The 13,620-nt window shown below is 44.0% G+C and overlaps 1 protein-coding gene across 3 annotated transcripts in view; it reads left to right on the top strand.

Annotated features, from left to right (window-relative positions):
- The first annotated feature begins 418 nt into the window (after positions 1-418).
- UNC5B (unc-5 netrin receptor B) overlaps positions 419-13,620 on the top strand; it is a 180,335-nt gene continuing 167,133 nt past the window's right edge. The window contains exons 1-2 of one of the 3 annotated variants that reach the window (XM_056530737.1): positions 419-704; positions 858-1,391. In XM_056530737.1, the coding sequence (XP_056386712.1) occupies positions 1,298-1,391 (94 nt within the window). In that variant the 5' untranslated portion in view covers positions 419-704; positions 858-1,297. The other 2 variants (XM_056530739.1, XM_056530738.1) reach the window with 2 other exon arrangements.

Genomic DNA, 13,620 nt, shown 5'->3' with positions numbered 1-13,620 from the left:
GGCAGGAAGGGAAAAGCATGTAAACTGTATAGGAGCTATAGCAAAAAGTGACAGGGAGGGAGAAGTTTCTCTACACAGGAGCTGAAAGTTTGGGTCCAAATGACAGAAAAAGGTGCAAGTCCTTCCATTCTAGTTATTCTCTTTTCTGGTCCCGCTGCTGGTTTGGATTCCAAATTCTGAGGTCCTAGTCCTAGATATAGACATAACCCATATAGTGACCGCTGGATATGCTGGTACTTGTACGATGACCATCGGGTTTGCCATAGGCTCAGTTTCTTTTAAGCTCAGCTGTAGCAAAAGTACAACTCCCAGCAGCGGTTGGCTGTCCGGGCATGCTGGGAGTTGTAGTTTTACCACAGTTGGAGACACACTGGTTGGAAAACACTTCTCTACCGTCTTGTTCCACACTTTTTGACGTCTCGATGTTGTGTCCCGCCTTCCCTGTCCATTCTCACTAGCCCCTCCCTTCTTCATGTGTCTGGCTGCGCTGAGCCGCGCCCCTCTAGTAATGACCCCGCCTCCGTTTCTCCTCTGCCCAGCATCTTTCCCCTCTGTCCCCGCCCCGGTACACGCCCATCCCGCCCAAGTCTCTGGTGCCCCGCCCCCCGGCTGTGGACGGCCGCTCTATCGTGTATGTGTATTTAGGGAGCGCACATCCTCCAGGAGCCGCACACCGCAGTGTTATAGAGCGCCCGGCCCTGCAGGTAAGCGCGGCTTCTCCCATCCCCGCCGCCGGCCGCTCATAGGAAGTATCACTAGTTCCATAGACATGCTCCCCCTGACTTTTCCCGGTACACCGGGGCGCACACTACATGCTCTGCCTAATCTACCTCTTTACCTGCTTTTCCTTCACATAGCCTGATGAAGGGTCGTGGACCCGAACCGTCCCCCGGATCCCCTGCAAAGTAGTGACCGTACAACACGAGGATCAATAAAGACCTTGCACTTGTGACCGAACCATCGGGAGTGCTGCTGCTTCTTCTGGTCTGGATTATACTTACCAGGGCTTGGGAGGGCACCACCGGGATCTGCCACCCGGAATCTCTACAGAGTGGGCACAGGAGATGCATAGCCCATGCCCGGCTAGCTGCCCCTGATTTGCGGCTTTCTCCTGCACTTTCCCGGACGCTTGGAAACTACTTGGAAGTGGATTTGCACCCAGAGTAGCGGACTGGGCGCTGCACCCACTGGCATCGCCGCCTGAACCCCCAGCTGCCAGGGAGGAGGGGGCCGGGGCTCTTGTTCTGTATGCGAGAAGATCCAGCAGGGAGAAAGCCTGGAGTGTGGCCGAGGAGCGATGACTTCAGTCCGGGGCCCCAGGGTTCTGTCCTCCGCTCTGCTACTGGGGCTGGCACTGCTGCTCAGCTGCGGCTTCGGCTCATCATTGGCAGGTAATGGTCGGGATGGTTATGGGGGTGCCAGTCATTGTGGTGGTAACACTATAAAGTAGTGCCTAACTATAGGGGAGCAGAGGAGGCTTTACTCCGGCATGGGAAGGGTTAAGAGGATGGCTACATTCACTGAGAACATAATAGTGGTGATGTCCTGTTGGGAGTGATTGTTCACACCTTCTCAGATCAAGGGATGAGCATGCCCAGGGTGAGTTACCTTTAACTGGATACTTACCCATCAGGCTGTGTTTACATAGTGTTTTTTATATTATTTGGGGAAACGCAAAAAAAAAAAAAAAATACCTACCAGGCAGCCTAAACCTGTCCCGCCCAAATAAGACAACTCCTGTCGTTTTTCTAGGCATACAAAAGGGTTAATCGTAAATGACTACTTTGCCTTACACCCTCAGGACGGCTCATTATCGGTTCTATGGCAAAAGAGATTGCTGCGTCTGAGGATGAGCAAAAAAGAAAATAAAAAAGAAAAGCTGCTGTCTTCAAATGTAGCAGGGCTAACTTTGTCCTTGGCAACCTTCAGGTGCCGGCTGTGGTTTTTACGATGGACGCCAGGTAGAACCCGTCATGTGACAAATGATCAGGACGCGTAAACAGTGCAGCCCCAAATATTTTGTTTGTATGCAGACGTAGATTCTTTAGGGGGGGCTGTATCTTTTATCAAGAGGGCTAACTTGGCTCACCTGACCTCCGAATAATGGATGCTCTACTACACAGTGCGTTACCTTAATTCAAGTCCATGTAATTGACAGTGTTTCCCAACCAGCGTGCCTCCAGCTGTTGCAAAACAGAGAGGCAAAATGATATTCTCATTCTTGGTACTTTACAGGGAAAGTGCATGGGGAGCCTATACGGTAGTGTTTCTCAACCAGTGTACCTCCTGCTGTTGCAAAACTACAACTCCCAGCATGCCCGGACAGCCTTCGGCTGTCCGGGCATGCTGGGAGTTGTAGTTTTGCAACAGCTGGAGGCACACTGGTTGAGAAACACTGCTATAGGGCGTTGCTGTTCCAGAGAAAGTGAGATTATCACGGCGTTTCCAGATTCCAGTCCTAAACAGTCACTCATGCTGCTTTTTATTATCTATAAATATTTTATTTCAGCTGTCCGGGCATGCTGGGAGTTGTAGTTTTGCAACAGCTGGAAGCACGCTGGTTGGGAAACACTGCTATAAGAGATGCCTTGCCATCCAACCTGCAGGAAGACTTTGTTTTCTAGTGACTTGTTAGGGCTCTACCTTAGTAGTCTTCTATCTAACAAGAATGCAGTGGTCTTCAACCTTTGGTTCTCCAGCTGTTGCGAAACTTCAACTCCCAGCATGCCTGGGCAGCCGTTGGCTCTCCGGCCATGCTGGGAGTTTTAGTTTCACAACCCCTACAGATCCACTGAGTTGGAGATTGCTAAAAGTTCCATAGTCTGGTGCTTATTGTTTATTTGTGTAGGGATTAGCAGTCAGTAGCAGTAATGCCAGTGGGAGATCCAGCTGCCTGATAGGCTCCTTATAGGTTTGAGTGCTGTTAAAGGGTTAAATAATACAGCACTGTTTCCTATATAGCACCAGCATATACAGATCTCTCCGATTCATCATGCCCTCCATTAATGGCAGCGAAGAGCGCTAATTTCCAGCCCATATGCCCGTTCCTAGGTGTAATCCCAGTTTTCGGGATTTACCAAGCCTTCTCCGCAGAGATTCTAACGAGCTTTTGTCTTGTACGTCTGGATGAATAAAGTTGCAGTGTGGTGGGAAAACAGTAATTGAACTAATTATGCCGTTTGCCCTTCACATTGCTGGTTCCTGCAGAGCTGTGTACTGCCTGGTCATGTGGAAATAAGAGATGATCGAGATCCCACTGTGGTGATGCTGGGGGGGACAGCGGGCCTGACTATCCCTCGGGCTCCACATGTGTCCCTTAGCCCATGGGGTATTGTCATGACATAGCTACACTTGCGCCCTGCGTGACGCTTGGCTGCGTTCTCGAAGCGCATTGCTCTGCTGCTGAGTTTGGCAATTTACAGCTTTATGTCAAGTGTTACACTTTAAACAGATTATATATAGTCTAATATCCCGTATAAAATGATAGAGTGGATACAGAGATGGCAGAGCGGAGCCGTTACCACATTGGGGATGCCTTGTTTTTGCCATAGGTTGGCCCTACAGAAGCCATAGATCCCACACATTGGGATATCGCAGAACGCACTTTCTGCTCTGCTCTACCAAGCGTGCTTAGCAGAGCCGCCCAACATAAAGGGGGAGATATATATCAAAACTTGTGTAGAGGAAGAACTGTGCAGTTTCCCATAGCAACCAATCAGATCGCTTCTTTCATTTTTCACAGGTCTCTTCAAAAATGAAAGTGATCTGACTGGTTGCTATGGGCAACTGCAGCGCTCTTCCTCTACACAGGTATTGATAAATCTCCCCCATAGTGCCCAGCGGTGACTTATTAAAGCAGATTGGCACCCACCAGGTTTTTACACAGGCTCCTTTCACATCCATTATATCCGTTTAACCATTTGCTAGCTCCAGCTATTAAAAGGAAACACTTCTTCAGATGGATCCAGCTTAAAAATTGATAATTTAAGGGCAGCCTGTACTTTGCCTAGAAACTTAAAGGGGTTATCCAGGAAAAAACATATTGATATATATATATATATATATATCTCAATATGTGTGTATATATATCTCAACTGGCTCCATAGAGTTAAACAGATCGGTAAATGACTTCTATAAAAAAAAAAAAATCTTAATCCTTTCAGTACTTATGAGCTGCTGAATTTGAGTTGTTCTTTTCTGTCCAAGTCCTCTCTGATGACACCTGTCTCGGGAACTATCCAGAGTAGAAGCAAATCCCCATAGCAAACCTCTTCCCGAGACAAGCAGAGATGCACTGTTGCCAGACAGAAAAGAACAACTCAACTTCAGCAGCTGATCATTTTTGGAAGAATTAAGATTTTTTAACAGAAGTAATTTACAAATATTGAGCTGAGGATTAATAACCTTTATTTACTTTTTTTATTCCATCTCTCTGGGGGAGGGAGAGCTTTAGTTAACCTCGCTAATTTTTTGTGGTTGAGCTACATATAACTACTCCTAATTTACAAATCCAGTCAACTTTCTGGAACCAGTTGAGAGAGAGAGAGATATATTCTCTATCTATGAAAAAATGTTTTTTCCTAGAATACCTTTTTAAGATGGATTGACGTGGCAAGTGACGCATTACGTTTTTTTTTTGCTGTGCAGAATAGAGCAGAGGGCTACACTATCCTATCCAGGTAAAAAACGCAAAGCGGCACAGACTACAGAAACGAGCAGTTCGGTCTTATGGTTTCTTTTAGAAGCCTCTGTTAAACACATCCATCACAAGGGTCTTTTATTTTTTTATTTTTTTTGTGCTCTTAAAAAAATTGTGAATAATGTTTTTGCTTCGTCGATTTTGTAAATTAAATAAATAAATAATAAAATAAATAAATAAAAAATGAATAAAATATTTATATATAATAATAAAAAGCAGCATGAGTGACTGTTTAGGACTGGAATCTGGAAACGCCGTGATAATCTCACTTTCTCTGGAACAGCAACGCCCTATAGCAGTGTTTCTCAACCAGTGTGCCTCCAGCTGTTGCAAAACTACAACTCCCAGCATGCCCGGACAGCCAACGGCTGTCCGGGCATGCTGGGAGTTGTAGTTTTGCAACAGCCGGAGGTACACTGGTTGAGAAACACTACCGTATAGGCTCCCCATGCGCTGTCCCTGTAAAGTACCAAGAATGAGAATATCATTTTGCCTCTCTCCTTACCAAGTCTTTTGCATGCCAATGAAGCCCAGATTATGGAATCGCTGCTGCTGAAAAAACTAAAAACTAAAATAAAAGAACAAAGCCTACATTGTGCATGCAAAATTAGCTGTTTGCATAAAATGCAAATAAGAGAAGGTTTCCACGTGAAGTTATTGTATGCATCCAGTTACTGTGCACCGTGGGGCAGAGGAGCAGTCGGGCTCCGGTAATCCTGCAGCATTTTCATAAGCTGATGGAAATGTCTGCAAGTCCCAACAATGCAAATCTCTGAAAAGTCTAAACCTACTTGTTTCCAAGTTTGATGGCAGTCTGGGGAGTTCAGGCCCTGCATTGCTTCCCTCAATTAGAATAGATAATGGTTGGAGGTACTAAGTGCTTTTTGCATTGTTTTCTTACTTTGCCCTTTGCACAACAGAATGGCGGAGAGATTCCTAATAGGAAAATGATTATTTAGGGGTTTTAATAATAAAGAATAATGGAATTGAAAGGTCATATAGTGCTGCCGCCCCTTCAGTTCTAGTGTCTTGTATTATTGAAAGCAGGGTGCTGAGACTGAAGCCGGCTGTTCATAAAGTCGTTCCCTTTTTACTACTTTAGCTTTGGTTACTATTACTTTGTAGTTGTTTTTATTCTAACCTTTGGGATATGAGTAGATGTTTGATCATGGCTTTAGTTCCAAGCGATATAAAGTGATAGAGCTCTCCCTGTTTGAGTCTAGAACCTGTCCGGGCATGCTGGGAGTTGGTTTCACAACAGCTGGAGGCACCCTGATTGGGAAACGCTACTGTATCGGTCAAGGCTGGTGGAGCATGCAGAAGTCACTGGGGACCACCCCAATGATTTGTGGTTTAGGCAGAATGAGAATGAGGACAGGTTCCCTTTTAAGATGGTTAGTACAGTGTTTCCCAACCAGGGAGCCTCCAGGTGTTGCAAAACTACAACTCCCAGCATGTCTGGACAGCCAAAGGCTGTCCAGACATGCTGGGAGTTGTAGTTTTGCAACATCTGGAGACACCCTGGTTGGGAAACACTGGTCTAGTACTTTCCATTAACACCTATGGTGTACCATGCCGTGCTTTATTGACACCCAGCAATGATGCCCAATCCATCCAACTATTGAATAAATCTGCATCTCGTGCAGGTCCCTTTTTGAAGGAGTCATAATGGTATCCACAATATTGTCTGCCACACAGCTTTCCCAGAAACTGGTATAGCTAAGAAACTACTTAAATGAAATCGCACCCCCCTGAGGAAGCGACCTAGCGAAAAACGTGTTTGGGGTTAGAGGTGAGATGTGTTCCTTATAGGGTGCATGGTCATGTATCTTCTATGTACATCATAATGCTGCCATTGAATACTGTGATACCTTATGCTCCCTTGTTGTGATATTTGTTATGCGTATTTCCAATAGTGATATGAGTTGTAGTTCTTTAATTATTTGGCATATACTTGTATAGATACCCTTTGTATATCGGGGCCTCATCAAGTTTTCAATTTCCATATGTATATATTTTTTTTATACATTTATAGTGATACATTTCCAGGAATACACCTGCATCATCATTATACTCGCCCCTCTATTTTCTGCCTGTGCATACTTTGTACCCTTCTGCTTTTGTGATTTTTATATATATTTTGTGAAATATATATATATATATATATATAATTTTTTTTTTTTTAGTATGTTAATAAATATTCATTACCATTTGGAATTTATTGGTTTCACTATGGTTTGTGTTTTTGGTGTCCTTAACTGAATTCCTAATAACCTTTTTTTTATTTTTATTTTTTCGTATTTTGCTGGTATTTGAAGCAATGGTTGAGCGATGATCGGCCTGGTCTTTCCCTTCTGTCGGCGGTGGTTGGTAAACATCATCCACACTAACATATATAATACATTGAAGTCAATCCTCCCGAGTAACTTGCAGGGGTGAGGAATAAGCACTGGTGACAAGTGTAGGTGTCAGCAGCCATTTACAACAATTGCATGTTGTTACCATATTAATGACCTCGGCTGTTGTAACCACCATGTAACGGAGGCTGCGGAGATGTCGTGAAGTTTGATTGGGATTGTCCAGGGACGGGCACTGCTGCTGCGTTTGGTGTCCCAGAGATTAGCAGTGATGAATGGATGTTGAAGTGATTGAGATCTCCCAAATGAAGGGGTTGTTTACTTTAGTTGGTAATCTGTTCAGGCAGAGTTGGTTGTCACACCCTGAACATGACAAGCTGGGTAATACGTTTGTTTCCATCGCTTCTTCAGGCTGAGTAATTGTGGCAACATGATTATTCTGGTTCTTCGTGGATGCTGTGCTGGGCTGTCTTGGCTTTTCCCTCTGGGGTCGATGTGGTTAGGGAGATCCCAATTTAAAGGGTTTAATCAGGATTATAAAAATAGAGCTGATTTCTTAAAAAAAAAAAAAAAAAAAAAAAAAAGTTGTGTATGATATTGCAGCTCAGTTCACTTGAAGTCTATGAAGCCAAGGTGTAATACCACACTCAACCTGAGGACAGTTGTGGTGCTGTTTTTGAAACAAATCGGCTCACTCTTTCTATTCCTGGATGACCCATTAAGATGGTTGCAGATATCCTGTGTACTTGTGTTTTTCTCCTGGGATTTCCACCATTGTATTAAAATGACCCAAATCCTATTATTTGAAGCTAAAGTCATAAGCTGAAGGCCTACTATCAATTCTGTTAGCTTCAGTTGTCATTCTGAGGCCATGTGCTCATGATTGCATTGTATTCTATGGAGCTGTAACAGGCTGTCAAAAAACGTATCCACTATCCATATGATAGCATAAGTTTTAGATTTGGGGGGGGGGGGGGGGTCCGACTGCTGAGACCCCCTGTGACCTTCTGCACAGGACGCCAGCTCTGCCTGGAAGCAGGGTGTGCCAACCCCCTGCGCTAACCGGTGGTAGACAGACACCCTCCATGTATCTTTATGGTAGAGCAGTTCGGCTATCTCCAGCTCTCCCATAAAGACACTTGGAGAGGACTTGTCAGCCGCCACTTCGTGCGGGTGTCAACACACTCCTTTGCCGGTGAGACCCGGGGTTCCTTGAAGAAGATCCCGGGGGGGTTCCAGAGGTCAAACCCCCCCCCCCCCCCCCCCCCAATGATCTCCTCCCAATGATCTAAAACTTATGCCCTATCCTTTGAAAGGTTTTTCTGCACTATGCTTGTCCTTTAACATGAGCCTGTCATGGCTCTTTTTTTTAGAGCCAGAGATGGAATTTTGTCTTGAGAAGTCAGAAATGCCTTTCCCAAAACATTATATAAAACAAACTAAAGATGGCCTTACAAAGTCCCAATGTCCCCATACATATGACACCATATATTTTGCCAACTGTCCTCTGTACTCACCGGCCTTAGTAGGACTGCTTAATGGTCTAAAGTGTATAGGGGCCTTTAAATGGGTTATCTAGGGAGCAGAAACGGTAATATTTTTTTAAAGGGGACAGGTACCAAATTGTCATCACAACTGGCTGCCAATGCACTCAGGTGTGGTTTCACCTACATACGATGGTCACGAATTTGTACCCGTCCCCTCTTGTCTTGGAAGGTATACTTCTGAGACTAGTGGTAAAAGTGGAGTCCTGGGTAGCAGAAAAAGTTATCCCTTTTCTGCTCTGTGGAAAACCTCTTTTTCATTAGAAAAGAATAAAGTTGTGCTGATAAACTGCTTTTTTTGTTTGTCATAAAGACATTTATATACAAGAAGTATCGTAGTGCATACAGATTGGCATGTGACTTTAACCTTTAACCATTCATTTTATTTTTGAACAGTATTTTTATCATCACTTGTCTGGCGTCATTTTCAGGGGGCAACGTTGGCTCCAAGCTCTCATTATTATTCATGTACAGTCACCGTCCTATATCAAACTGGAGTAGTCTTAAATGACCCCCAACTGTTTCTACTTTTTTCTGAGGAAAACAGACAATCCTTGTCCTTTATAACAGCGCGCCTAAATCTCCCTTATGTGGCTGCACCCCTGTGAGATGCTTTGGTTACACTAAACATCAAATCAAGTTTAATGGAGAAATCTGGCTGCAAGAGATGAAGATTACTCATACTGGGAACAAAGATACATTCATGGGAAAATAATAAGGTTGGAGCCCAATAAAAAATATATAGCAGCAGTTTAGGCTGGTCTGTGGAACTATTGTTGGGGTGAAGCCTCCTTACGTTGTAATTTGGAAGCTATACTTTCTTTTAGAAGAGTCTGTTTTTTTGCCTGGGAGAATATTTCTTCAGTGTATGAAATCTTTTAATTTTTTAATATTTTTCTTTCTTAGGTTTAGGTTGGGAATTAAAACACTTAATACGAGCGGTTTTCTTTATGAACGAGTTTATTTAGCGCATTTTAAAACTGATCGTTCTATATGTGCTCTGAGATATTTGTTGCAAGGTTTAGACAGATTCTTTATTAATTTTCTTACAAGTGGTCTTGTTTCTGACTTGTTACTACAGAAGTTGTTGTTGTGGGGGCACAGAAATTCTTGACAAGATGTGCCTGAATTCATCATTTGATGAATGTTTCATGGATCCCAAAAAGTTACCAGTTTGTAAAGATATTCTGTCAAACCTAGAGACTTTGGCAGGACCCACTCACTTTTTGATGCCTGGGGGTGTCCTGACTCTCCCCTGATTACAGATGTTGGGGGGGGGGGGGGGTGTAGAGGAATTCATCTGGAACATACATTGTGAGCCTCACTGATGTGAATGATGATCTTTGTACAGTGCCATGGAATATGTTATAAACATTTGTGCCAGCAGGAGCAGCTCCAGAGGACCAGCTTCCATTCATTAGATTGGACTTTTTTTTTTTTTTGTGCCCTGGTAGGTGGGAAGGGCAGAATACTTAAAGGGGCACTCCACCCCTACACATCTTATCCCCTATCCATAGGATAGGGGATAAGATGTCTGATTGCAGGGGTCCCGCTGCTGGGGACCCCCGTGATCTTGGCTGCGGCACCCCAGACATCCGGTGCACGGCCACGGTTGTGATGTCACGGCCACATCCCCTCACTGCGAGTCTATGGGAGGGGGCGTGGCAGCTATCACGCCCCCTTCCATAGACTTGCATGAAGGGGGCATGACCGTGACATCACGAGCAGGCGTGACTGATGTCACGAGCCTCCGGCGATGCACCCGACACTCTAAACGAACGCCGGGTGCATCAGGGAGATCACGGGGGTCCCCAGCGATCAGACATCTTATCCCCTATCTTTGGGATAGGGGATAAGATGTCTAGGGGCGGAGTACCCTTTTAAAGGGTTTCTCCCCACATCTCCTTGGATTGTGGGTGGAGATAGGTGGCTATGATCATTTCTGAAATGTCCTGGCTGGTCAGTTTGTTGGCTCTGGTATAATCTGATGAATGTATATCTATGCAGCATTCGTGCATCCCCACCTCTTCCATAGAGCTGTATGGAGGGGGGATTGTCATCGGCCTCAGTGAGGTCGATGACACGCGCATTAGCTGCGCAGAGCCGCGGTAATGCTGGGTCTCCGGGAGATCGTGGGGGGTCCCCACATTTAGATGCTTATACCCTATCATCAGGATAGGGGATAAGTGTCTATGGCTGCAGTGCTCCGGTTCTAATTCGGTTCTCACTTAAGTTGTCATTAAATGATTGAAATAATAAGTTTACTGCACTAAAAGGCAGATAATGTAAGAGCACATTTGTTGATGTCAAGTGTTTTACACAATTTAAATGTAATTCTCTACCAAATTTCATTTTCTGTAATAGTACATTGATATCACAACTCTGGTAACTAAAGCTGTTAAAGGATTGTTTTTGATGGCCTTTGGTGACAGCAACATTTGGGAGCTTATGGAAGACTAATTTATGTAACGGAGTGTTCTAATGTAATAAGAGATTTAACATCTGATAAATCCACATGGCTACTGTATAACGTCCATGTTCACACCATTACTGGCACTGTGAAGAACTGTCATTAGGATAGCATCAGGGTGCTAATATTTGTATGTTTAATTGCTCCTAATAATCTACATAAATGAAAACATTGATTGAATTTATGTATTTGATGAAACATGAAATACATTGGAAGCCAATACCTGTAAATAGGCAGATATTCTGAGCGCACACAGTAAACACTGGCATCTATATATTTGGTACTTCAGGGCATAGAATCCATTGCTGCTAATGAAGTGATAATATATGCGCTACACTTATTGACGAGTCAAAGTGACACCTAAAAATGGGTACAGCCCGACTGCTAAAAATAATTGTCCTCTCATCTGAGATGTAAGTTACAGCAGAAACTGATGTAAGCAATATAGGAAGACTAGCGTTAAGTAAATCTACATTAAGAGCTGCCGAACCCAGATTTAATAAATCGACTGTGGTTTTATTTAGTCTTGTCCTTTCAAAGTGTTCAGAGTTCCTGGAGGAGTCTGGAATGAGACCATCCGGAGTTGGATACACTTTTTAAAGAAGCAATTCATTAAACTTAGGTTCAGCAAATCTTATCGGACATTTACTTATCTCTAAGGAAGGCCGGAAGTTACCGTATAACAATTTTTTTTCTCGGATATCTACATTGTGCCATTCCTTGGTTATTCCTCCTGGAAATTTATAAATACATCAAAAGCTGGATAGTACCATTCCTATTTCCAGTAGGGTAGTCCCTGCTCAGTCTGCAAGCTTGAGTCTATAGAAGCTTGTATAGAGAAACCAATGAAGGGCCAGAGCCAGCATGGGGGGGGCTGCAGATGAGGAAATATTTTACAAGCATGGCCTCTTCCCTCACCAGTCATATGTCTATATGATGTCCTAATAGACAAAGCAATAATGAATTTTTGATCCTGGCTACATTTTCCCATAAGACCTATGACCTGGATCAACCACTGGTGAGGTTTGCTGAGTCTGTGGCCTGATTTAGTCATCAAATTACCAATATATCTTTATAGTGAGAGCATAACCACCCTCTCGCTATGTGTAAGATTACAGTAATATCCCACTATATACAAGAGCTTGGGTACTTATAAAAGTTTCTGCTGATTTTATTATTCTCATACCAGATGTAAAGCAAATTATTTACAACATACAGCGTCAAGAAATATTAATTATACAGCCTTCCTGGAGACTCAGATGCAGGTTAAATAGATGATTCAATAATGTTACATTAGGGAAAATGAATGCAGGGTTCTGCATAACTCATCTTGGCAATGTTGTGACATTCCTGCTTTCTAGTATCTTCTATGTAACCTCATTGTGGGCTACTGAATGATTGTGCCATTCTGATCTAACCTACTTTTTATAGATTATATTGTTTCAATTAAGGTCCTGAATGACCCTTGCCACTATATGTAGCTGCATTATATTAATGTTATTCAAAAATAATCTAATTGCAAACCTATATACCATAGCGGAACCCCTGCAAAAGGTTTTCACCCCTGAGGAATCCCTATTCCCAATTTTACCTAAGAGAACTTGTTCGGCATTCTATGTTCTCACCAATATTTTTCTGCTTTTCTTACTCTCATGCCAAGAACTTTTGAGCAGGTCCAAATTGGTTTGACATTCCAACTATAAAAGTAACCTATCTAGCTGCTGTTGTCAACTCCTAGCCACACTTTATTTGATTGTCCAGAATGGTGAACACAACCATACAAATATTTTGTGTGGCTGGCAGAGCAAAACATATTCTAAAAATCACAATCTAAACTGATGACATAGCACCCTGCAACCCTCATGACATTGCGCTACCAAAAATCCAACACATCTGCGTGTTCTCAGCACAGCAAGGCCCTTTGGTCAGTGAGATCTGCAGCACTGTGTTTTGCAAAGGAGGGTGAGTGTAGGGCTGGGCGGTATGGCTAAATGTGTGTATCGTGGTATTTTTTAAACTTTTTGCGGTTCCACGGTATATAACGGTATTTCCTAGCCCCCCCCCCCCCCCCCCATATTATCAGCCCACATCCCCATAGGGGTAAATACACTACTCACATATCACCTGCATGCGCTGCCCTCTTCGACTTGTTTGTTGCGGCCGCAGGCACTGGCACTCTATACTGTGTGGTATCCCTATGCCCGGGCTGCAGAAGGTAAACAAAATAAACTTTAACGCACCTACGTCGGCCTTACGCTGGGGACGGGAACGTCGGAGAGCTGTCAGTCTATCACAAAGCCGCAGCGATGTTCCGCCTCGGCCGGTGATAGGCTGAGCCCACTTTCATGTAAGGAGCTCTGGCCGGCTCCTTACATGACAGTGGGCTCAGCCTATCACCAGCTGAGGTGGAACATCGCTGTGGCCGGTAATAGGCTGACGGCTGTCTGACGTTCCCGTCCCCAAGAAACAAGTGAGGCCGGTACCGGACCAACGGGAGGCGAGTTAAAGTTAATTTTGTTAATTTTTTGCAGCCCGGGCATATGGATACCG

Source organism: Hyla sarda, chromosome 7 (genome assembly GCF_029499605.1).
Source record: "Hyla sarda isolate aHylSar1 chromosome 7, aHylSar1.hap1, whole genome shotgun sequence".
Lineage (NCBI taxonomy): Eukaryota > Metazoa > Chordata > Amphibia > Anura > Hylidae > Hyla > Hyla sarda.
The sequence above is the reverse complement of the archived record's forward strand: the minus strand, read 5'-3'. Positions and strand labels throughout refer to the sequence as shown.